Source organism: Sapajus apella, unplaced genomic scaffold (assembly GCF_009761245.1).
Source record: "Sapajus apella isolate SASKATOON/1434 unplaced genomic scaffold, GSC_monkey_1.0 scaffold17, whole genome shotgun sequence".
Lineage (NCBI taxonomy): Eukaryota > Metazoa > Chordata > Mammalia > Primates > Cebidae > Sapajus > Sapajus apella.
In genome coordinates this window covers 24,994,313-25,021,142 of record NW_022436957.1, presented here as the reverse complement: position 1 = coordinate 25,021,142, position 26,830 = coordinate 24,994,313, and the positions used below count along the sequence as shown (strand labels likewise).

At 35.9% G+C, this 26,830-nt stretch overlaps 1 protein-coding gene across 1 annotated transcript in view; it reads right to left on the bottom strand.

Moving 5' to 3' along the window:
- The window catches only part of IL1RAPL1 (interleukin 1 receptor accessory protein like 1), a 1,311,893-nt gene that overhangs the window by 512,011 nt on the left and 773,052 nt on the right, over nt 1-26,830 (bottom strand). The window contains exons 4-5 of the mRNA XM_032285796.1: nt 7,058-7,244; nt 3,767-3,920 (exon numbers count right to left, since the gene is read on the bottom strand). Coding sequence (XP_032141687.1) covers nt 3,767-3,920; nt 7,058-7,244 — 341 coding nt within the window. The remainder of the gene's footprint in view (nt 1-3,766; nt 3,921-7,057; nt 7,245-26,830) is intronic.

Below are 26,830 nucleotides of genomic sequence, written 5' to 3'. Positions count from 1 at the left end.
ACACACACACACACACACACACACACACACACACACACACACACACACAAACACGCACACAATATGAGTACGTCATCGGGATGAAGGAGCCAACTAAAAGAGCTCTTAATGTCCAAAACTGTAATAATTTGAGCAACAAAATAAGGTAATTTATTCTAAAGCAAAGTAGTAAAAAACTGTAAGTCCAAACTGGTATTGAGCAATAGTTAAGTAAGTAAATAAATGTGGGAGAATAGACATATATCCCATGTAGCGGAATACCAAACAAATTATGTGGATATTCTGCTCTCAAAGAGGCGGAGCATAACCTCTCACTCCTTTAGCATGGACTGTATATAGTAACTTCCTTCCAAAAAGTATAGTATAAAAATGGGGATGGGAGTAACTTCACAGTGGAAAACTCTACCTAACACTACCTCAGGTGAGCAAGATCAATATCAACAGTGATAAGTCAGGCTGATATGACATGCTGTGATTTTACCTCTGTGGTTTTTCTTCTAAGGATATATAACCTTAATCTAATCATGAAAAAATATCAGACAAATTCCAAACATAGGACATTCGACAAAATATTCCTTAAAATTGCAAAGATCATCAAAAATTTTAAAAATGCAAAACAATCACAACCAAGAGGATCCTAAGGAGAAATGACAACTAAATGTTATGTGCTACTCTGGATGGGATCCTGGAACAGAAAAAAGGACATCAGGCAAAAAGCATAGAAATCTAAATAAACTACAGATTTTACTTAATAAAAATGTGCCAAAATCACTTCATTAACTATAATAAATATACCATATTAATATTAGATGTGAATAACAGGGGGAACTGAATGTGGGGTATATGGAATTTCTACTATTTATATTTTTTTCTGTAAATCTAAAATTGTTCTAAAATCAAATGCTTATTTAAAAATAAAAGACATTGCCCTTGACTCTAAGTTGCTCACATTCCTATAAAAATACAGGAATGTCAATAAACAGTTATGATGCAATGAGGCAAGTGCTGCAATAGAGATGCTAAAAGTCCTGTGGACACATGGACTATGTGCCTCAAAAAGGAGTTAACATTTCAGCTGTGCCTAGAAGAAAGGGTGAGAATCAGGCATGTGACAAAGAAGAAGAAAAAACCTTCCAGATGGAGAAAACAATGAATAAGAGTTCAGAGGGAGGACATTTGGAGAACAGTAAGAGCTTCAATGTGGGTGAGGCTTATAAATTATAGAGGCTAGAGATGATGCTATAACATCTTTAATTAAAAAAAAATGGAAAATGTTTCAGGAGTTCCAGACCAGTCTGGCCAACATGGTAAAACCCCATCTCTACTAAAAATAGAAAAATTAGCTAGGTGTGGTGGCACTGGCCTGTAATCCTAGCTACTAGGGAGGCTGAGGCAGGAGAATCTCTTAATCCGGGAAGGCAGAGGTTGCAGTGAGCCAAGATTGTGCCACTGCACTCCAGCCTGGGCAACAAGAGTGAAACTGTCTCAAAAAAAAAAAAAAAAAAAAAAGAAGATGTTTAAAATACCAAAACTGCTGGACAGGTTTATAATTCCTTTCACTGTGGTATGTTTTGTTGAAACAGTACTTCACTTAGCTAAGAATATACACTTTCAAAATGGTAAGGATTTCCCATAAAAGCTCACGATATTGCCTGCGCATTTAGCTACTTCCTTCAGCCAGAAATTTCCTTTTTACATATGGGATTTCTTTTATATTTTTTAAAGTGACATTATAACAGATTTCAATCCCACTAAAACCAAATCATATCAATGTTTTTCATATTTTCATTAAGTACAATATAATAATAATGTGCAGAAAACCAAGATAAAAAACAATGATTCATTATCAATTCAGATACTGCCCATCTTTGTTGCTTTAACTGAGGGATATAATTTGGGGTTTAAGAAATGCTCTTTAATTTGGCCACAAAATAAATATGCTATAGTGTCATACCATTTAAAACAATGTTATACATAAATATATCTTCCCAATAGACTTGTTTTTATACCTAAAATACATTTTAGTATATACTGTTCTTAATTCTAGGGCATGTAGTTCTCCATTCACCCAAAATTTCACATCCAGTCAAACTGTTTAATTTATTTGCCCAAATCACTGTCTCAGATAAGGCTACATATGGCAGAAGTATTTATGATAACCAGTGGAATAAAAACTTTCATTACAACTTTAACTTGGATATCAAGACTTAATTATTCTTCTTTTTTATATAAGAGAAAAGAAAGTATTTTTGGACAAATGAAGTTTAGAAAAGTACAGCTACCCTGGAAAGCATTTAGGAGATGAAGAGTTCTATTTTTGGTTCTCTGAAATAGTCTTATATAAGTTGTTTTACCATTCAGGGTCCAGTGTTTGGTTTCCATGAGATTGTGCTCCAATTGTCTTATGCTAGGTAGTGGTTTAGAACCCTAGTATTTCTAGAAAAGTGAATGAGGTGCTTACTAAAGATGAGTTCTCCACTCTGAAGAACAAAGACTAGAAATGCATTCTATTTTCTATTCAGAATAGATTGCTTTACTTTATATTTTTAAATTCATTTGTCTCAATACTACTGGTTGCAAAAACTACTTCAGCAGAGATTAAGGAAAAAAAATTAAGTAATAGATGAAAAACAAATTTCAGAGTTGATTATATCGAAACCCAAGTATAGCCAGATACCTTAAAAGAAATGAATTACTATAAGATGTAGGTGACTACCACAAAACACTTCATATACAGGAAAACTAATTTAAGTGAACCAATGTACAAATAAAACTCTGTTTAATATAAAACAGCTAATGTCCTTTTTATGCTTTTCTATGTAAATTTTACAAATATGATCATACACAAAAGTTACCAAGAATAATCTCTCAATAAGAATATGAGAATAATATTTTTCACTTCTGAATGTTGTTCCTATTATCCCCACTTTTCTCATGAAACCACCTTGTAAGAAATGCACTATAAAGAAAAAATGTATGAATGCAATTTTTAATGTGACAAAAATGATGAGCATTTGGATATAATTCTATATTTTGCAAATTTATGTCATACATATTACTTTACTTCATTTGATCCTTGCAAAAAGCCTATGAAATAAGAACAGCAAGTTTTATCATCATCATTTTATATTTGAGGAAACGAATATTCTGAAGGCTGTGGTAACTCCACCAACCTACATGACTAGAGAGTTGTAGATTCATAATTATAGGCAGTCTTCTGAATCTTGTCGGCATGTCCTTTGACCTTAGCAACCAGATATGAAAATGACTCTATGCATCACATCTCACATAATTATTCAATGATTGCACCTGAAATTATGCTATTTTCAAGTTCAAGGGAACACATATGTCAGATGGATAGAGTGGCAAATGAATAAAAGAGAAAAATGTTTTTTCTAATTTGGAGCAAGACAGGAAGACAGAGGTAGATTTCATATATTTTATTTAGTCACTCTAGAAAATGTTTCCAAAGATGATACCATTATAAAATATAAGCACAATCTTTGGAAATCATAACTCATTATTTCAAGTACTTTCAAAAGCTAATATTTCTATAACTCCCTAAACATATTCTGTTTAGCCTTTTGAATGTACTTCAGTGGAAGATGATTCAAAAGCAAGAAGGAATAAATTTCACCTATAGGAAGCCACTTACCAATTGATTATACACTTCTTTATAGATTAAGAAAATTAATGTATAGCATAAAAACTAACTTAAAATAGTAGTTTTATAACTTGCAAGTGAAATACTGAAGACAGTGATTACCTGTAACAGTTAATTCAGTAGTTCTTCTCACAACAAAGCCTCCATATTTTAATTCACAGGTGTAATTTCCAATGTCATCTTCTCTGACTTCTCTTATAAGTAAGGTGTCTCTTTTGAATACAATACTTGGCCTCCATGTTTTTGTCCTGCATTCCTATATGAAGAACATAGAATTTTGGTAGTATATATAGTAACAGAAAAATATAAAACAATGTTAAATAACTAAAACAAAAGCTTCTAAAATTACACTTTAAAGGGACAAAAAAGTTTGAAACTAATGCTAAAGAATTTCATTTCTTCTCCAAATCTCTGGGAAATCAACTTGCTTTCTAGAATTTGCCCTCCTTGAATAATACGGCAAGTTGTACTGGTCATTATACATTTTTGAACCAATGAGTAAAACCTAAAGATTTTTTTAGAAAAAGTAACTTAATTAACTTCTAAGATTAGTATATCTATACCAGATATGTAATGATTTATTACATATAAGAATAGAGATGTATGCTAAGACTATCCCTGACATCATTTTGGAAACAAATGCTTCATATTTGATGATTGTGAAATCAACCATATTGAAATTGGTCACATAAAATACTGTATTATTGGAAAGTGGAAAATTTGCCATACAAAAGAAACTACTTCTATTTCAATATTTGAAACATTTTCGTCTTGCATTTAGTAAAAATTAGATCATAGTGTGTGCACGCTATAATCCATGAAAGAAACAGTCAACATTTATATGCAAGGTCTGTAGAGTTCCATAAATATCTGTTTTCATTGTTGATAGACTTACCAAATTATGATCTCTGAATTAAGCTTTGAATTATAATGATGTTGGCTCACAAGATTTCTGTTTTCGCCAAAACAAAAGTCTATTTCCTCTAGCCAGATTTGAAATCAATGCAATGAGGATAAAATAGCTTTAAAACATTTGACACTTTTCAGAGGTAATATTATTTCTAAAAAATTGTATTGCCAAATCAAATTTTTGCAGGTCATTATTTTATGTGGCTCAATGCCTTAGTGTAATTGGGGGGCAATTTTCCAGTTATTTCAGACCAAAACATACATTGTGTATATTAGTTGTATGACTTGTGGTAACTGAATAAATTTTCCACTGAATGTGTGAAATCTATATTTAGCCAAACTAATAATTTCATAGTATTCTACTATAGAAGTAGCTCTTAAATCTCTGTTTTTTAGACTATAGGGGCCGAACTTTGACTATGGAAAAATAATCTGAAATGTCACGACTTTTAAATACCACATATACTGCATCCCCACCCGCCACTTCACTAGTCTGTATAGCTTAAGGTCAAAATTATTGTGGCAACTTTGGAAATATGACTAAAGGATCAGCCACTTTTTAAATTGTGTATGTGTAGGCTCTCATCTTTCAGTGAATTTTGAGATGCTCTTTGCAAAAGGTGCGAAAAGACACACAACTCTTAAACTTATTATTTTGATTTTCTGTTCTTGTGTCAGTTTGCTGAGAATGATGGTTTCCAGGTTCATCCCTGTCCCTACAAAGGACATGAACTCATCATTTTTTATGGCTGCATAGTATTCCATGGTGTTTATGTGCCATATTTTCCCTGTCCAGTCTATCATCGATGGGCATTTGAGTTAGTTCCAAGTCTTTGCTATTGTAATGTTCTCACTCATAGGCAGGTGTTGAACAATGAGAACACATGGACACAGGAAGGGGAGCATTACACACTGAGGTCTGTCAGGGGGAGCTAGGGGAGGAAGAGTGGGGGTAGGGAGTTGGAGAGGGGTAACATGGGGAGAAATGCCAGATATAGGTGATGGGGAGGAAGGCAGCAAACTACATTGCCATGTATGTACCTATGCAACAATCCTGCATATTCTTGACATGTACCCCAAAACCTAAAATGCAATAAAATATATTAAAAAAATAAAATAAACCTATTAGTGAAAAACAAAGAAACTGCGTATACAGAAGCTGATGTCACACATGAGTACTAAGGAAAAGAAAGTCTACTTGGAGACTTTGGGTCAAACTCCCCTAATACCACTCCCTGTTGAAGCAATCGGAATCTGCCTGTGAAAGTCAGGCAAACCACAGGGTTTGAGATGTTAGGCTGGTTCAGGATGAGAAATACTCCGACAATTAAAAAAAGAGAAAAAGAAAATTCATCCCCACAGTGACAGAAACCAGCAGGACTAATATTTGAGTTCTGTTTAACATGGTCTAGGATTGAAAATCAAGCAAGCGATAAGTATAAAAACCTTCCAACAGTTCCCTTGATGTTCTGAATCCAAAATTTCACATTATCAAGAATCAAAAGTAAGTCTTGTTTAGGAAAGAGCATTGCTGATTTTGGCAAAATCTTTTTTAAAAATTGTTAAAGGTTTGTTTCTTGTTTTATTTCTAACAGTTTTTGAATTCATCAGCAGTCTACCATGAGGGCTCACATTCTGTATACTGGCATTTGTGGATCTAGGTACAAAGAGGCCTAGTTTCCTAAAGTCCTACTTCCAGTGAGTTGGACAAAGCAAATGTTACATAAGGATTCTTTAAACTATGGATAAAATATTCTGGAAGAATGTTCATAGTGTCTATATTTTTTGAGTCCATTCAATAAGAAAAATGTCTTTTATGGTATAAACAAGCTTAAAATTATTTTAAAATCTGAAAGATCAGTAAATAATCAATGATGGTGAGAGGGAAGTCAGAGGTTGGATTATTCTGTTTGTGTCTAAAGTTCCTTCTGGTTTTTGAAGAAAGTTACTTTAATATTATATTTCAGGTATCATAAAATTTCCTCAGATGTTATTACTTTAAAATGTTTATATTTATACATTAAAAAGATTAGAATATGGACAAAATTATGTCCATTAAACAGAACATTCCATGAAAAACTAGTATACAATTTTATCCTGGAAAATTAATCCTTTTTCCTTTTCTTTGGGAACATTTTGAAACGCTAATATGAAGAACCCTGAAAAGAAGGTTCAAGGTAATTTAGTTCCTGAAATTATCAGCCCAGACCATAATAGACTTGAAAGAATCGTCCATATAAATAAGACATAAACATAAACATAAACACAACAGCTTATTACAGTGGACTACCAATGTAAATATTGACTAGAATTTACTAAAACTACTGGTTAAAAAACGTATAATGACCAGTACAACTTGCCGTATTATTTTAGAAAGGCAAAGCTAAACTATATCACGCCTATCTAAGTTTTCTATCCAATTTGTGCCAGAATACAAACACAATTAATTTGTTAATAGGAAATTGAACCACCCATAGTCCATACCTTATACCAAAGGATTTCGGGTTCTCTGGTTGGTAGTAAAAAATCCTCTATGTCACGACATGAAATTTCCTTGCTTTTGCTAAGTTCAGCTTTTTCAAAATACTTCATCTTGGAATTATAGCAGAGTCCAGTGTCATTTTCACCCACTGTCAGCGAGATGGATACTTTCATACAGTAAGTGGAGTTTCTGTAACAAAGCAGAATACATATGGTGACCTGGTGTGAACCAAAAGCAAGTGCTGCCAAGGCAGTGTATTTAATTCACTTGAAAGACAGAGAGGCAAAGGTTTCATTGTTTAACTAATTGTATGGTGTCTTGGCTTATTCCACAGGGTTCTGTCTTGCTATCCAACTAAACAATACTTGGTCTTATGAAGCTAAGAGTCTCGCTCTGTTGCCAGGCTGGAGTGCAGTGGTGTGATCTCGGCTCACTACAACCTCTGCCTCCCAAGTTCAAGATATTCTACTGCCTCAGCCTCCCAGGTAGCTGGGACTACAGGCATGCACCACCACACCCAGCTAATTTTTGTAGAGACAGGGTTTCATCATGTGGGCCAGATTAGTCTCAATCTCTTAACCTTGTGATCCACCCACCTTGGCCTCCCAAAGTGCTGGGATTATAGGCGTGAGCCATTGTGCCTGGCCGTGTATATTTGTTTTTATTTGCCAGAGAAAAAAAGTTTTGTTTTAGATTCAGGTTCAGTTTTAAAATGTTCAACAGATTTTTGTACCTAGAAAGTTTTAAAAAAAGGAAGATGTAGGTCAAGAATAAAGTCGAGCCTGGGCTTATGTTAAAATTGGCAAACTCAATAGAAGTAGAAAAGTGTAACTGGCCTATTAATCATCGTGAGGTACAGGAATAATGCTGCACACTCTTACAGTATTGTTTACCTTGGTAAGAAGAGTAGTGACCAAGTCTGGGCAAGATCACATTCTTGGATAAAAGTACTGCAAAGTTACTGTCTTTATTGACCCATATCTATTTGAGTTGGGTCCTGGAGTCCAGGTTGTCAGAGCGAAGCATTCTACTGTGTTACATAAGGACAACCCCATCCTGATAGATTCTACAGAATCAGGTCATTAAATAAGCATCTCTTTTTTTCTTGCTGGTACATAAATCATGTTTATAACTTGGAATAAATGAAGCTATAAATCCTGTGCAGAGATCTTTTGGAAGGGTTGGGACCAAATGAAGTTTTTGGGTAAATTGCTCTACTTCTACTTCCTTTTTAAGTCTCAGGACATTCAATTGACACTGATAATGTGTCAAGCATGGTGCTGGCTAATGGGAAGAAAAAGAAGAATAAAATATTGAATTCAAAGTTTGCTTTAGAACTTCCTATTTGGTAAATAAGTGACCAACTGTTTATTCATGAATAAGAAAGAAACTTGGCCATCAAATTCCTGTATTTGAGCCTTGCTGCTTACCATCTGTACAACCCCGGGCAATTCATTTAGCTCCTTTGAGTCTCAGGTGGGGTGGAGAGACAGCACTTGTCTGAACATTAAAAAGGATACTGGATAGAAATCTGCTTGGCCTGTCATAGGTGCTCAGTGATATTGGTTCCTCTTTGTATCTGTGCACAAGCACAACAGCTGCTAAGTCCTCCTCCTTATTCAACTAATGCTTTGACATTTAAGCAGCTCCCTTGTTTAGATTCTTGCTTTTGTTTAATGATAATATGACACAGTGAGAATGTCCAGAAAATACCTAGGTAGGCTGTTAGGCTTCGTATCTGGCAACAAATAATATTTCCACAAAATTAGATGGTTCTTTATTGAATGTAGACATCTCTAGCTTCCTATAATATCTAGCCTGCAAGTAGATCTAAGATACTTAAAAAATGGGTGAAAATGATTAGTTATTAAAGAAAGTCAATCAGAAGTTTGATAAAAGTCCTGAGAGTGTGTGTTCAAAAATTTTGCTAGAATAAGGCATATTCCCTGTCCTCAGTTCCTCATAATCCAGGGAATGAGAAAGACAAATAAACAGGTGAAATTCAATATAATTACTACAAAGAGATATGAACTACCACAGTGGTGTCAAAGAAACAAGAAGGCTCCATAAATGATGATACTTGAACTATCTTAGACATTTAATAAGAATTTGGCAATTTTAAGAAGGGTTATCTGAGGTAACAGTCTGCACAAAGCCTGGAAGGCATAAAACAACATTCCATGTTTAAGGAATTGCAAACAACGTGGAATGGATGGAGTATAAGGTAAGTATGATGGACTTGAGACTGGATAGTGCACAGAAGCAAGACTGAAAGTCACATAAGCCACAGATGCAAGGCTAAAAGTCACATAATCCACTTCAAAAAGTTTATGTTGAGGAATGATGAAATTTGGATCTTGGAAAGGCTTTTCTGATTGTAATGAGAAAAATGCGTTTGACTGTAAGGAAGACTAAATGCAGTGAGAAAAATTAGAAAGCTACTGCATTCATTCAGAAACAAATGGCAGCCCCAGTGAAAGCGATACACATTGAGACAGAAAGGAGGGATCATGTTCAAAATGTATTTAAGACTTTGAATCAATATAACAGTGAGGAACCAAAGCAAAGAGAGACATCCAAGATGATCAAGAATTTTTCTTAGTTGCATGTATGAAAGGTAGAGTCAATCTTTCAGCATAAAAAACACTGAAAAAGAAACAGCTTTGAGAGAAAAGAGTGTGTTAAATTTTAGCTTGAGCTTCACACCCAAGTGAAAAAGATATCCCTCTTTGGGTTTGCCAGCAATCCTGCTCATGCATTATTTATTAATTTTACTCCAGTACTTACTGGAACATGCTCTTTCCAGGCTCATTACAACAACATTTTTTTTTTTTTTTTTTTTTCAGAAAAAAATAATTACACAAATTAACCTATTAACTCTTTTAGGGCACATTCAAATATGTCTTAAGAAACACAGAATTTAAAACAAACAAACAAACAAAAAGGCTTTTTAAAGAAGTAAATCTGTGCATCATAATTTTGATATTTCCATGTAAATAATTTAGACACAAGAGTCTCAGGTGTCCTTTCTCCTCAAACTATTGATTACTTTTGTAAGTCTGTTGTACTACATCTCTTTGTATAGAATACCAGACATTCACATTCAGAGAGGAAGAGAGAGCTAGGGTCAAGTGAAGAGCAAGGCTCCAAAACACAACCTCATGGGCTCAGATTCAAGTTCAATCACTCACTATTTTTGAAAACTAGGGAAAGTTACTTGACTCCTTTGGCTTCCATATCCTGATTAGGATAAGGAGAAAATAATACTAAAGACTCCACAGGCTGCTGTGGGAAACAAATGATAAAACACATAAAGAGCTTAGGGCCTTGCCTGTTTTACAGTGAACACTGAGTAAATCAGCTCTTATTATCAGCGCTGCATCCTTCATTCCCACTTCCTTTATATTTCCAATTTTGCAGTACAGTCACACAGTGCTTGTTTAACAGGTAAATTAGAAAATACTACCATGATGAGGCCTTCAGTTCTTTGGTGTCTATTAGTGTGAAGCTTAAAAATCCAGATAAGCCGGGCGCGGTGGCTCACGCCTGTAATCCCAGCACTTTGGGAGGCTGAGGCGGGTGCATCACGAGGTCAAGAGATCGAGACCATCCTGGTCAACATGGTGAAACCCCGTCTCTACTAAAAATACAAAAAATCAGCTGGGCATGGTGGCGCATGCCTATAATCCCAGCTACTCAGGAGGCTGAGGCAGGAGAATTGCCTGAACCCAGGAGGCGGAGGTTGCGGTGAGCCGAGATCGCGCCATTGCACTCCAGCCTGGGCAACAAGAGCGAAACTCTGTCTCAAAAAAAAAAAAAAAAAAAAAAAAATCCAGATAAGTCCTTATACTTTTCATCTGAAATTTGTGAGTGGGTTGAAGAAGAATGACTAAAGTTGAAGTAAATATGGACTCCCCACCACACCCATGGCCTGTTTCTCTTCTTTAAATACAACTGTCCCCTACTCTTCAGAAAGTGGCTCCAGATGAGCATCACTTAGGTATTCTTATTTTCCCAACTTTTATTCTTCAGCTCTGTGAGATGAGTGCTGATTTACAACTGTCCGGTAATGTCTAGAACTCCACACTCCCCAGGATGGCACTATTTTCAAATTACTTTCAATGTTTAATACTTGTTTACTGTTTCTGTTCATCAGAAGGCGATTTAAAAAGCTAAAAATAAAGCAGTATCCAACGAACGCTATAGTCCTATTTACTGAGAAGAGTTAACAGGAAGCAAGCAACTTGTGACACATTAATAAACACATGATACCCTGAGGGGAATTTACACACTCTCAAAGCAAAAAGTGCATTCCACCATCATCAAACTTGCGACATGACTGCTATAGTTCTCTGCTGTCAGGGAAATAACACGGAATGGGGTAAATGGGGTAAAGAGAATGCTCCTATAGTACTTACGGTAAAACCATTAGCACATATTTACTCAGCTTTTATTGTGTATAACAGATGGCTTCCATCTAGGCAAAACCTAAATCATAATTGCTGGTTTCAATGTTTATAAAATGGTTAGAGATACAGGACATGCATGCAGGCAAAGAAAGCAGAGCTATTTGTAACTGAGAGTCAATACCCCACTATCCTTTCTAGTGAAGAAATAATATTAGCATAGACTTTTTAAAAAAGATCTAGTTGTCTCTGACAAGGGTGACCCTGTGGTCCACATGAAGTGTAGAAACAACTAACATACAATTACTTCTTTCAATGTCTTAAAGTTACAGTAAAGGAACCCAATGCTGAAAGAAGTCCATGAATATTTTGAATTATATTATCTAATTAGTGGTAGAAATGGAGTTAAAACTCACATCTCCTAACTTCTAATTGTCTGATCTCTTCTATATGCTAGGGGAGGTAATTGGTGCTGGGTTGGCACTCATAGAGCCTATATACCTATAGGTGATATAGATATATATAGATGTAGATATAGATATTCCATTGTATAAAACAAAAGAAAGTTACCTACCCTTAGTCCTTGGTGTTACTTTATTTTATACTCTAAAATAAATGTCTTCTGGACATTAAGGACTTAAATTTTCAAATTTTCTTCAGGACTTTAATGATCCAAGTTTTAAAAAATCCATGATCTAACTTGATTTTTTTGAAAATGTAGGTCCTTGAAGTCCTCCAAATCTAATAAAGGATATAAGGGAGCAAGCGACCTAAAATATTATGGTTTCTTCATATTTTTCTAATATATAAAAGCACTGACTTCTGAATCATGGGCTTTGCGTCCTGCTTTACAAAGAAGAAAAGTCTAATTCAGTGAAAATATTGGGAATTCCCAAATATTTCTGAACACAATGAAGACATCAATATATGACACACAATTAAATTTAAAATAATTGCTTTCATACAGATTCCAGAAGTCAGTATAGCACTGTCAACTTCTCTACAGGTTTCTCAGCACTGTGCTACTTTGAAATAGAAGAAATTCGGAATTGATATGCAATGTCGCTATCAGAGTTTTTTGTTTGTTTGTTTGTTGTTTGTTTGTTTTTGGAGATGGGGTTTCACTGTTGTTGCTCAGGCTGGAGTGCAACGGTGTGACCTCAGCTCACTGCAACCTCTGCCTCCCAGGATCAAGCAATTCTCCTGCCTCAGCCTCCAGAGTACCTGGGATTACAGGCACGTGCCACCAAGCCTGACTAATTTTTGTATTTTTAGCAGAGACAGAGTTTCACCCCATTGGCCAGGCTGGTCTCGAGCTCCCTAACCTCAGGTGATCCACCCGCCTCAGCCTCCCAGTATGCTGGGATTACAGGCATGAGCGACTGTGCTTGGCTGCTATCAGAGATTTAAAAATTTATTTTTAAAAGTATACTACATTGCATAACTACAGATCAAAGTGCAGAAATTTGGGTAGTGCACACAGAAGGTAAAAAAAGGAAAATATGTGTGGAAAGAGAAATGTTGCATATAACTGATTGGCTGAAAAAGGATATTAAAAACCATGTTATGTGATACTGTAGTATAGCACAGCTTTAACTATTCTGTAATCGCAACCCATATACATGATAATGTGGAGTGTTTGGTGTCTCTTTCTTACTTTAGAAGAATTACCAGTGACATGATTGTAAAATGTATCCTCTAATAATATCATTAAACACGTGACCTGTATATTCTGTTAATTCTCAAGTCCCTAAAGGAAATACTATTTTCATAATGTTTGGTAATCTTTTCCTACTTCATGAAGTAGTATTTAAGAAAGCTAAGGATTTGATTAACGTTTTTAAAGGATTGAGTTGTTCTATGCCTCTGTGTTTTATATGGTCTACTCTAATATTCATTGGTCATTTTTCAAGTCATGATGTTTACTTTTTGTAAAAAGAAGGCACATAATATTTTTCAAGTGTCATAAGCCTTTTGGCACTGAAAGGCAGCACAGAGTGACAGCAGATCTAAAGGTTCAGTTACTACAGACCTAAGCAGAAGTGAACTGTCTGGAAGGCAGCTCCTCAACCAGAAATTTGACCACCGTGTCTAATTATTAGTTGTAAACATAGAGAGTTAGGAATCAAAACGTGTCAAGGTTAGATTGTAGAAGGAGCGTCCTAGAGTTTGCAAAGCCTTAAATATACTTTGATAATTTATTTCTAATCTTAAAGCCTTCCCATTTTTTCCTTTTTTATTGTTCTGTCAGTCTTTATGGCAATGCCTGAAGCTGTGCATGTGGCCCTGTCTTGTATCTTATCTTACTTAAACACACTATGCCTGTAGCTACTGACACTAAATGAGAGATTTGTTGGGATTAGTTTTTCTTTTCAGAAGAGCTCTGGAGGACCTATTGATTTAACCATGGTTGAAATCAGCCTTTGGTGAAGAGATTAGAATGAGACCATTGAGTAGATGCTTAAACCTAAAAATGCCAGTTTACTGCCTTCTCATTTGAAGTTCTTTTTTAAACATTTTATTTAACTGGTGAATCGAACTCCACCTACAGCCTTTTGTGAACCATAAATTTAAAATAATTATCTTCTCTTTTTTGGTAGAAAGTGATCAATATAATTTTACTATTTTTATTTTTCTAATCTCTTATTCCTGGAATGTTAGAGTTGAGAAGCCCTAGGCATATAAAATTCTAGTCCAGTTATTACTCTGTCTGAGTTATTCTTGGGCAAGAACACTTTCAAACTTCACCTCTGTAGGTTCCAAGAGTAAGGGAAAAGATAAGAGGGAGAAGGAAAAACCATGTCACTGAGGGAAATTGAGGCCGAGGACATGGGTTCAAGATAACACACATTACAAATAATTTCTTCAGGCCCTATGGCAGATTTCTTCAATCTTTATCCATTTTAACCATTTTATTTTCTTCACAACAATCACGATTTTTAATTCTATTATTAATCCTCATCTTGCTACATCCACTATTAATATATATGCTTCCTGTAATATGTAAAACAAGGAAGTAAGCTGTATGCTGTTTGAATTCTTACAGGCATATTCTTTTAACTGAGCTAAAATTCGCATAACACAAAATTAACCATTAACTATTTTAAAGTTTATAAATAAGTGGCATTTAATACATTGATAACGTTTTGGAACACTCACCTCTATCTAGTTCTAAGACTAGGAAAGCTAGTATCCATTAGCAATTACTCTTCTTTCCTGTCTCCCTACAATAACTGGAAACCGCCTATCTGCTTTCTATCTCTATGGATATGCTTATTCGGGATATTTCACATAAATGTAATCACATAAATGCAGCCTTTTGTATCTGGCTTCTTTTACTTAGCATGTTTTCAAGGTTCATCTATGCTGTAGTATGCATCAGGACTTCATTCCTTTCTTTCAGCTGAATGTTAGCCCATTGTATGAATATATCACATTCCATTTATCCAATCATAAGATTATTGGAGATTTGGGTTTATTTTTACATTTTAGCTGTTGTGAATAATGCTGCTATGAACATGCATGCACAAATATTTAAGTCCCTGCTTTTAATTCTTTTGGGTATATATCTAGAATTTGAATTGCTGAGTCATATGGTTTAACTGTTTGAGGAACCGGGAATACATATATATATATATATATATTTTTAATCTCCTAAAGTCTTTCCCTTTTTCTGAACATTCTGATTTCTGTTGACACATGGATAGCAATTCATTACAGGAATTTGTTCTCTGATGACCTGTTGAGGCTAAGGGCTTCAAAGGCCTAATGATCTCCTTAAGCGCCAAGTACAGTACCAGGCATTTAGGAGGTACTCACAGTATTTAATATATTAAATAAATGAATGAACTACTAGCTACAAAGTTCTGACTACTTTTTTTTTGTCTTAAGCTTTCTAAACAACTCCCACCTAAACCCAACCATACTAGTTTTTTGCCCCTTTTCATTTTCTGGGGTTTTGAAATAACACGTATTTAATTTTATTTTTCTTTCTTTTCTTCTCTTTTTTTTTTCTTTCAGACAGAGTCTTGCTCAGTTGCCCAGGCTGGAGTGTAGTGGCATGGTTTCAGCTCACTGCAACCTCTACCTCCTGGGTTCAAGCAATTCTCAAGCCTCAGCCTCCTAAGTAACTGAGACTACAGGCGCCCACCACCATGTCCAGTTAATTTATGTATTTTTAGTAGACACGGGGTTTCACCATGTTGATCAGGCTGGTCTTGAACTCCTAACCTCAACTGATCCACCCACCTCAGCCTCCCAAAGTGCTGGGAGTACAGGCGTGAGCCACCGCGCCCGGCCTGAAATAACTCATATTCCTTGATAGCATTTAAGGCAAACAGATGTGTCTTCCATGCCCAGCAAAGAATTAAAACAGAGTTGTAAAGATACTCTGCACTGAATAGCTACACAAAATCACCTGATGATCTCCTTATTTCATCCTACACGCAATAGGCCTTCTAACCATAGTTGACATTCTTGATGTGAAAGGCAAGGGATAGGAAAGATAAACGTATGAGTCACATTTGGGTAAGTTGCACATCACTTTTTGTTCTCTCAGCTTTACAAAGGCAGCTTTTTCTAAGGTGGTCATAATATTTACCAAAGCTCATGATCAGAGTTTCATGTAAAAAGTGACATATTTGAACTCAGCACATTTAGGACTTGGTCCCTATTCTGAAGACACAGACAGAACAGAACAGATTATCTGCATCTGGAAAAACAAGATATTCTCCATCTATAAAAGGTTTAGAGAGAACAAACATGCAAGCCAGAAGTGCTCCCTGAAAAAGAAAATCACAGGCACTTCCCTCGAATTATATGTCCATAGCACCTGCTTGATGCTCTAATTTGAAGGCAGCACATGAGATTTTACTTGACTTTCTTCACCACTTCCTAATTTCATATTTTTCAACTCTTTCATCCCCTTTTCACCTCCTCTTCCCCTGTCATGGTTTGAGACAATTTCACTCTTCGTATATGCAGCATATCATCCCTTAAACTTCCAATTCAAAAAGGATGTTGTTTCATAAGAACAAAATAAAACACAAACACTAAGCCCAGCAATGACTGTGCAATGTAATATAGAACTAAATATATGATATCATTTATTAAAGAAGTGAATATAACTATCACTCATTGAGCATTTAAAATTCATTCACAGCTGGGCAGAGTGGCTCACGCCTATAATCACAGCATGTTGGGTGGCTGAAGTGGGTCGATCGCTTAAGCCCAGGAGTTTAAGACCAGCCTGGGCAACATGGTGAAACTCCACTTCTACAAAAAATAGAAAAATTAGCTGGGCATGGTGGTGTGTGCCTGTATTCCCAGAAACTCGGGAGGCTGAGGTAGGAGGATCACCTGAGCCTGAGAAGCAGAGGTTGCAGTGAGGCAAGATCACACCATTGCACTCCAGCATGGGTGACAGAGTGAGATCCTGTTTCAAAAAAAATCATTCACACAGTCAACACATTTACTGAGCAATGGCTATATGCCTACTCTGGTTGGGAATAAAGCAGCGAATAAAACAGAGTACTTGATTTTATGGAGTTTATATCCTACTGAGAGGCAAACTGGGGAAGAAGAAAACATTGTATAGAAAGCTTTACCTTTCAGTACCACCTCACACACACTGGGATGGCTATTATCAAAAGATAAAAAGTGTGTTTGGAGGTGGACAACAAGTATTGGCAAGGAGTGGATAAATTAGAATTCCGGCATGTCACTGGAAGAATGTAAGTTGGTGCAGCCACTGTAGAAAACAGTTTGGCAATTCCTCAAAATGTTAAATATAGAATATCCAACAATACATCTCCTAGGTATCCACACAAAATAATTGATAAAAGGGACTCAAACAGATATTTGTACACCAATATTCATAGCAGCATTACTTGCAATAGCCAAAAAGTGGAAACAATTCAAACGTCCATCAACTAATGAAAAGATTAAAAAGTGTGGCCTATATACATATAATAGGAATGCTATTCAGACTTAAAAAGAAATGACATTCTGATACATGATACAACATAGAGGAAACCTGAGAACATTAGGTTAAGTGAAATCAGTCAGTTACAAAAGGATAAATATTGTATGATTAACTTAATTTTAGGGTAAGTAAATTCATAGACACAGAAAGTAGAGTAGAGGTTACCAGGAGCTGGTGGGAGGAAGGAATGGGAAGTTAGTGTTTCATGGGTAAAGAATTTCTATTTTGGATGATGGAAAATTTCTGAAATACACAGTGGTGATGGTTGCACAACACTCTGAATGTAATTACTGACACTAATTTTATACTTAAAAATGATTCAAATGGTAGATTGTGTTATATTATACCACAATTTAAAAAATAGAATGGTACACTTTAAATAGGTGAATTACATGATAAATGAATTTTATTTAATTTAAGCCATCATTTAAAAAAGATTTATATGCATTATCTCATTTCATTGCCCTCTGTGTAATCTCATTTAATTCTCTCAGTTTAAATTCAATTTCTATGTTGTGTCTCCTTTATTTATATTTCCAGATCTGAACTCTGAACTCTAGATTTATATATTCAAATGTCTATTTATTATGCCTTTTTGAAGTCTTAAAAAGTTACTTCATTTATTTCTGACATACCCTACACCATCTACCCAATTGCTCAAGCAAAATAGCTGAAAGTCCTTTGAAACATCATGGGCTTACCCCAATGGAACTAGCATGAGGTGAATGAGGGGGCGCCATAAACTCAATAATTAAGATAGATAATATTTCAATGCAACATTTAAAAATTAAATTAATGCAAAAATAATCCATAAGAACAATAAATCTCAATTTTTTTCACATATTCAGTTTTATAGTTATCTGCTCAGTTATCACTAATCTTTTCTTTGTCTTCTTTATATTGGTCTATATTTTCTCCTCCATTACAGTGTGTCATGCAAGAGAGAGTTTTATCTGCCTTGTTTACCACTTTATCCCATCTATACATAGTTTCTCAGTTTCCTAGCTGCTCCTCACAAATTGCTTTGGTGATGATTTCTTTTTTTTTTTTTGAGATCGAGTCTCACTCTGTCACCAGGCTGGAGTGCAATGGCAAGATCTCAGCTCATGGTAACCTCTGCCTCCCGGGTTCAAGCAATTCTCCTGCCTCAGCCTCTCAAGTAGCTGGGACTACAGGTGCACACCACCACGCCCAGCTAATTTTTGTATTTTTAGTAGATACAGGGTTTTACCACATTGGCCAGGATGATCTTGAGCTCTTGACCTTGTGATCCAGCTGCCTTAGCCTCCCAAAGTGCCGGGATTACAGGCGTGAGCCACCGCGCGCAGCCTGGTGATTAATTTTTACAAGAAGGGATCTATCTTTTCAGTTTCTGGGTTCTGGTAACACCACTTCCTTATTCTTGTTGTCCCTTTATATATAGGGATGATAGTGGTTTCCTAATGTCGCTAACCTCTGGGTCATTTCAGCTCTTCTAGCATATTGATATCCTGTTTCTCATGTTAAATTTCTTCTACTGAACTATCTAGAACGAATTTGCCTTAACTGACTAGGTCCTGGTCAATATAGTAGCTTAGGGAACAAAGGTCTGTTTAATCCACATTATATATGAATTCCTAAACATCCCCCTTGAGATAAAAGAAAAAGGTAAACAAATTATGTAGTTGTATATTTGCAAATATTACAAATAACACTGTTCAAACATGGTAAATGTAATAAGTTAAGGTACTTTTCCAGCTTCCTTTCTATGATTAAAGCCTCTAGTTTATGGATCTAAAACCAAAAACAGGAAAAAAAGAAAGAAAGCAGAATTAAACTGTGAATTACTTGAATTTAAAAGCAGAGTTAGGTTTTGGGGGGAGGGAGCTTTCTTATTCTATATGATTTAGAAACATTTCACAGTTGGCTTCCTTTCTATTCCTTTATATATAATTTTAATATCAGTTCAAGTCCATGTAATTCTTAGATATTTTTTGCTGGAATGGAAAGCCATTAATCTATATTACATACTATTCATTAAAATAACGAATGGTTTGAATACCAACAACCTAATAACTTTACTCGGCAATAACCGGTCATTTTTGAAAAAAGAAAATGGCCTAATGATTTGTATTTTTTATAAACCTAAACATGCTCAGAATATGACATTATTTTAAGGATTCATGTCAAGAAAGACAATGCAGAAATAAAACACTTTACATTTCAGTTGTCAGAATGTAATACCATAGAGTTATGTTAAAGAGATGATTTAAAGTGTGAGAAATAAAACACAAGTCAGTCCAATCTTTATCCATATGTGACAATGAATATAAGAAGAAGAGGATATTGCCGGACACGGTGGCTCATGTCTGTAATCCCAGCACTTTGGGAGGCCAAGGCGGGTGGATCACAAGGTCAGGAGTTTGAGACCAGCCTGGCCAACATGGTGAAACCCCGTCTCTACTAAAAATACAAAAACTTAGCCGGGCGTGGTGGTGCATGCTTGAAGTCCCAGCTACTCAGGAGGCTGAGGCAGGAAAATTGCTTGAACCCGGGAGGTGGAGGTTGCAGTGAGCTGAGATAGCACCACTGCATTCCAGACTGGGTGACAGAGCAAGATTCCAACTCAAAAAAAAAAAAAAAAAAAAAAAAAAAAGAAGGTTATTTTCACAGGGACAGGAATTTATTAGCAAGTTGTGTGTCTATGAACAAGTAACATCTTTCTTGAACTTCAGCACCAGATCATGAAATTCTAAGGATACTTAATCTCATAGAGTTATTGTGAGAGGTAAATAGCATCCTGGTGTGAATGTATTTTGCAGTGGACAAACTGCTGCACAGTAGGTATTATTTCTGTTACTATTATTTGCAGTAATGGATTAGCCATTCAGATTATGGTCAACTTCACTACATTTCTTGCATCTTCTCAGGCTCAATGTTGGTGTACCTGCCCTTCATTATTCAAAATATATCAGCACTGGCTAAATAGGAAATTTATATCAAGGTCACCACTTTTTAAAAAGCTTAATCTGCTTTCCAGCAGCACCTAACAAAAGAGATAAATCACATAACTCTTCCTATTTAATCTCCTTATCCTACTGTGAATGCAGCTCTCTTCCTTTTTCTGTTCTCCAGATCCAACTTCTTCGTTTTTATAGAAAGATTCAGTATGAATATAACACCTTTTCTGTGAGTGAAGTCTCAGACATTTGAAATGCAGTTAATCTTGTCTCATAGTATTGCCAGAAAGAGCTGCAGTTGACGCAGAGGCATAAAGTTGAAGGCATCCCTAGATGCAGCAGTACAGAGATAAATAAATAAATAAAACAGCAATGAGGGTTTATTTGTTATTAGCTCTACTCTCTTTTCTTAGTTTTAGATAGATGAAACACCAAGGGGATTCTAGAACTAGATAGTTAAATATTTGTGGATGTCAACAGCTGTGTACATGGAACAGACATTTTGAAATTCATTATTTTCAGAAGTACGGGTCATATGAAAAACACTTATACCTAGCCAGAGGGGAGGTGGAATAATCACACTGGAGACTTTGCAACAGTCAGCTGTCAAAACTCCTTTTCTGTCAATATTCTAAGATTATTTCTCTTGTTCTTCTCACAGGAAACAACTGTAACAAAAAATTGAAAATGGCTGTACTGTATCATTGATTTCCACTTACAATATCTGCCTCTTCCTTAAAAGTAAATTACGATAATAGCAAGAAAATAGAGACAGAATGTGTATGTATTATTGAAGTTTAACCCAATTACATTCAGTCTTATCTGAATGTAAATTTTTTCCAAATTATTCTTCATATGCACATGAAGAATATGTTAATGATTAACTGGACATAATTTTCTTGAGTGCTTTCCTAAATCTTCGATTTATGCAACAGCATTGTAATCATTTCCACTCTCAAAACCCTTCTGTTCACTAGTCTATTAAATACAACTATAATTGACTACCTTGATGGCTAATTTGCAAAAGCTATTACAATGCTTCTGCCTTTCTTTTACTAATATGGATTTATTAGGAATCAAAATTATATGAAGTATTGCTGTACAATTCGACTTTTTAGTTACTGATGTCATTATTTACTATTTATTATGTCTATAATGTACAAAGCACATATAAGGTGAGTATATATATATATATATATATATACACACATATATATATATATACACACACAGATATATATATACATATATGTGTGTGTGTGCGTGTGTGTGTGTGTGTGTGTGTGTATTTGTAACAGAGTCTCACTCTGTTACCCAGGCTGGTGTGCAGTGGCACAATCATGGCTCACTGCAGCCTCAACCTTCTGGGTTCAAGTGATTCTCCTGTCTCAGCCTCCTGAGTAGCTGAGACTGCAGGCATGTGCCACCACATCCGGATAAGTTTTTTTTATTTTCTGTGGAGATGGTGTCTCTCCATGTTTCCCAGGCTGTTCTTCAACTCCTAGGCTCAAGAGACCCTCCTGCCTCAGTGTCCTGAGTAGCTGGGACTACAGGTGCATGCCAGCATATCCAGCTAAGTTTTATTTTTTAATTTTATTTTTTGTAGAGATGACGTCTCTCCATGTTGCCCAGGCTGGCCTCTAACTCCACGGATCCAGTGATCCTCCTACCTCAGCCTCCCAAAGTGCTGGGATTATATGTATGTGCTACCTCACCCAGCCAAGTCATTAATTTGAATAGTGGCTTTTGGGTATGTTACTTTTTCATTTACCATATAAAAGTCTCCATGAAAGCTTATGTCATTTTCTAAAATTCCAAAATTACATTATTGATAACATCATTATTTATGTTACATTTACCTGGTCTGTTATTGCAGTATTGGGAGATTTTACATAAAGCAATTTTTTTGTATGCACGTGTGTGTCCTCTCTTTCAACCTGTAACTTACTTCTTTCTCAACACTAATAAAAATGTTTCAGCATAGTCTAAGCTACTCTCTCTACTTTTTCAACACAGACTCATTTAGTTTTCTACTATGTTGTAATTTTTCTCCACTATTTCTCAGGAAATGTTATTACTAAGGTTATCAAAACCCTACTTTTCAACAATTACATGGTTCCAATAGTTTTGATGACAATTTACATATTTAATGCTATTTTTATCAAACTACAAATGTCATTTTTCACAAAATTAGAAAAACTATTCTAAAATCCATATGGAACCAAAACAGAGCCTGGATAGCAAAAGCGATCCTAAGCAAAAAGAATAAAGCCAGAGTCATCATACTACCTGACTTTGAACTATACCACAAGGCTACAGTAACCAAACAGCATATATTGGCACAAAAAGAGACACATAGACAGATGGAATAGAACAGAAAATTCAGAAATAATGCTGTACACCTACAACAATCTGATCTTTGATGGGGCTAATAAAAGCAATGGGGAAAGGACTTCCTATTCAATAAATGGTGCTGGGATAACTGGCTAGCCACATCCAGAATAATCAAACTGGACGCCTACCTTTTACCATACACAAAAATTAACCCAAGATGGAGTAAAGATTTAAATGTAAGACATAAAACTATGGAAATTCTAGAAGAAAACCTAGGAAACAGCCTTCTCAACATGGGCATTGGCAAATACTTTTTGGCAAAGTTTTGATAAGCAATTGCAACAAAACCAAAAATTGACAAGTGGGACCTAATTAAAGAGCTTCTGCACAGCAACATAAACTATCAACAGAGTAAACAGACAACCTAGAGAATGGGAGAAAATGTTCACAATTATGCATTTGATGAAAGTCTAATATTCAGACTCTATAAGGAATAGAATTCAAAAAGCAAAAAACAAATAACCTTATTAAACACGGTCAAAGGACATAAACAGACACTTCTCAAAAGAAGACATGTGAGCAACCAACAAACATATGAACAAATGCTCATCATCACTAATTATTGGAGAAATGCAAATCAAAGCCACAATGAAATACCACCTCACACCAGTCAGAATGGCTTTATTAAAAAGTCAAAAAATAAAAAAAGAAAGAAAGAAAGAAAAAGAAAAACAGATGTTGATGAGGCTCTGAAGAAAAGGGAACACTTATACATTTTTGGCGGGAATGTAAATTAATTCAGCTGCTGTGGAAAGCAGCTTGGAGATTTCTCAAAGAATGTAAAACAGAGCTACCATTCAATCCAGGAATTTCATTATTTGGCATATACCCACAGGAAAATAAAACGTTCTAGCAAAAAGACACATGCTCTTATATGTTCATCATCATGCTAGTCACAACAGCAAAGACATGGAATCAACTTAGGTGCCCATCAATGGTGGATTTCAATAAAGAAAATAAGTAGGTATGCACCATGAAATACTATGTAGCCATAAAAAATATGAAATCATGTCATTTGTAGCAACATGGATGCAGCTAGAGGCCAATATCCTAAGCAAACTAATGGAGAAACAGAAAATCAAATACCAAATGTTCTCATTTATAAGTGGGAAGAAAATATTGAACACACATGGACATAAACGGGGGAATAACAGACACTGAGGATGGAAAGGGAAGGAAAGGGTGTGGTTTGAAAAACTATTTATTGAATACTATGCTCACTTACCTGGGTGATGGGATCCATACCCCAAATCTTAGTATTACACAATATACCCATGTAATAAATCTGCACATGTACTCCCTGTATCTAAGCTTAGTTTTTTAAAAAGTACATTTAGAGCTGGACACTCTGGCTCATGCTTGTAATCCCTGCACTTTGGGAGGCTGAGGCAGGCAGATCACCTGTTTGAGGTCAGGAGTTTGAGAACAGCCTGGCCATTATGGTGACACCCCGTCTCTACTAAAAATACAAAAATTAGCCAGGCGTAGTTGCGGGTGCCTGTAATTCCAGTTACTTAGGAGGTTGAGGCAGGAGAATCACTTGAAACTGGAAGGCAAAGGTTGCAGTGAGCCAAGATTGCATCACTGCACTCCTGCCTGTGCGACAGAGTAAGACTCCATCTCAAAAGCAAACAAACAAACAAAAAGTACATTTAGATAGGAGAAATAAATCCCAATGATCTACTGCACTATAGGGTGACTATAATTAAAAATGATTTATTGTTTATTTTCAAATAGCTAGAAGAACAGATTTTGAATGGTCCCAACACAGGAAATGATACATGTTTGAGGTGATGGATATGCTAATTACCATGATTTGATCATTGTACATTGTATACATGTCTTTAAATATCACACTATACAGTACCTCATAAATATGAACAATTATTATGTGTCAAATAAAAATAATAATACAAGGAAAAAAGAGAAAAAGAAAATACAAAAATACAGCCTTTTATTTTAGTCTTCACTTGCAATTCTATTATTGTGAGGTTGAGCATCTCTTCATATATGTAAATGGTATTTATATTTCTTTATGAATTATTTTGACCTAATTTTCCTCCTGAGATATTTTTCTCATTTTTATTAATTTGTAGGAAGTGATTGAGGTCCAATCCTAGATTGGGAAATACTGAGATAATGTTTGAAACTAGGTAGATTAGAGCACTGGTTACGGGCAATCAAAAGAAAGGATCATAAAAATAATTTAGGACAAGAAGTAAACATCTCCTTTCAGGAACGGGGAAACACTTTTGAGAAGAAGCACTTTTGAGTATCCTTTGAAGAATTATGGCTAGGGGGAAAAAAAAATAACTGACTAAAGTTGAGGGATCCTAATGACTCATGAGTGTCAAAGAATCAGGAGAAGCAAGACTTGTGGAAAAGTGTACTACTTATTTAAAATACCACCACCACCAATAACAACAGTAACAATAAAAAAAAATCTGCATGTCCTAATGGCAACAAAAGAAGCTGGTATCGAACCATGAAATTAAGTAAGCCATGTCATCTCGCTATCTTGGCACTTCAAAAATGTATTTTCTATTGCTGCTCTAAGAAAAAAAAAAAGCCAGTAGTTGAGCATTAACTAAGCAGATAAAACCACTGCAGAAACAATACACAGATAAACACCTACACTAACATAAAAGAGAAAAAAATTGTAATTTGACACTATAAAAGGAAATTTATGAAAAAATTTTTCTGCTTCTTATTCACTCATAACTTTTATTGTTTTGTTTTTAAAATAAATTTCATGCTTAAATAAGCAATTGAAAAGTTGGAAAGACATCATGAATCATAAATTGTTAAAACTCTAAATAAAAAAGGACAAACAATAACATACACAACATGAGCTAGCCACACTCAGGAGAAACAGGGAATAAAAAAGACCACATGACAAGGAGTCCAAGGAAGGGAGAATTTCTGAAATGACCAGCCTATAAAAAGCAATGATCAATGAAATCATGCTTCAAGAGATACTCTACATCTTCTCTGAATTAGGATCTGGAACTGTCTGACTGTCCACCTTCTCCAGATATGGTTTTGCTGTGTCCCCACCCAAATCTGGAATTGTAATAATCCCCTTGAGTTGTAATAATCCCCAAGTGTCAAGGGTGGGGCCAGGTGGAGATAACTGAATCATTGGGTCAGTTTCTCCCGCACTACCTGGTCCCCTCCAGCTCCTCATAAACAATCCCAGCCTCCCAGATCATGGCAAACTCTACTGTCCTGGTGGTCATCAATGTAGTAGTGGGCCCCGTCTGTGCAGCCTGGGCTTTGCGGAGTGGTTCAAACCCCATGCTGAGCTGTACTGCCAGTGCCCCATTTCCTGCGAGAATCAAAGGGAGTGGCCCTCTGTCCTCAGGAGGTATGCTACCAAATGCATGGCCCAGTCCAGTAGAATGCAGGCACCTGTTCAAGCAGGTATGTTTAGCAATTTTTTTTAAGTACCTCAGGTCGCAGGCCCTTAACTCTCCAGCTTCCACATGGTTCCCTCATTTTGAACATCCAGCAGCAGCTGCTGCTGCTTCTGCCACTCTATCAATCAGTTGATTCTGCGACAATACTTTCAGCAACACACAACTTACTCATGCTCCAAGCTACGGCCACAGGGTTCTGCACAAGGTTTAAGCAGTAAAGAAGAGGCCCTAAGGACCCAGAAAGCTGTTCTCATTCATCTCACTGGAGTCAGAATTTTGTGTAGCTTCAAGCAGCTCTGATATCTCAGAATGGTTTTGCCCAGAAAACATTTGAGAAAGCCTTCCTCAGCAGAGGTACCAGCTGTCTTCTGCTTTTCAATACCAGCAGTGGCAGCAGCAACAGAAGATAGAACAGTTGAGATTCTTGCAGCAGCCAGTGGCTGCAGCAACACTAGCAACACAAACAGCTCAGCTACCTCCAAGTAGTGGTCATATAGCAAGACAGTCAAAAGGCAAAATGAAGAGAGGCACATCAACCACTCTAAAATCCTGAGTTTTGCTCTACGTTTTCTCTCTTTAAACACACGCACACACACACACACACACACACACACACACACACACACACACACAC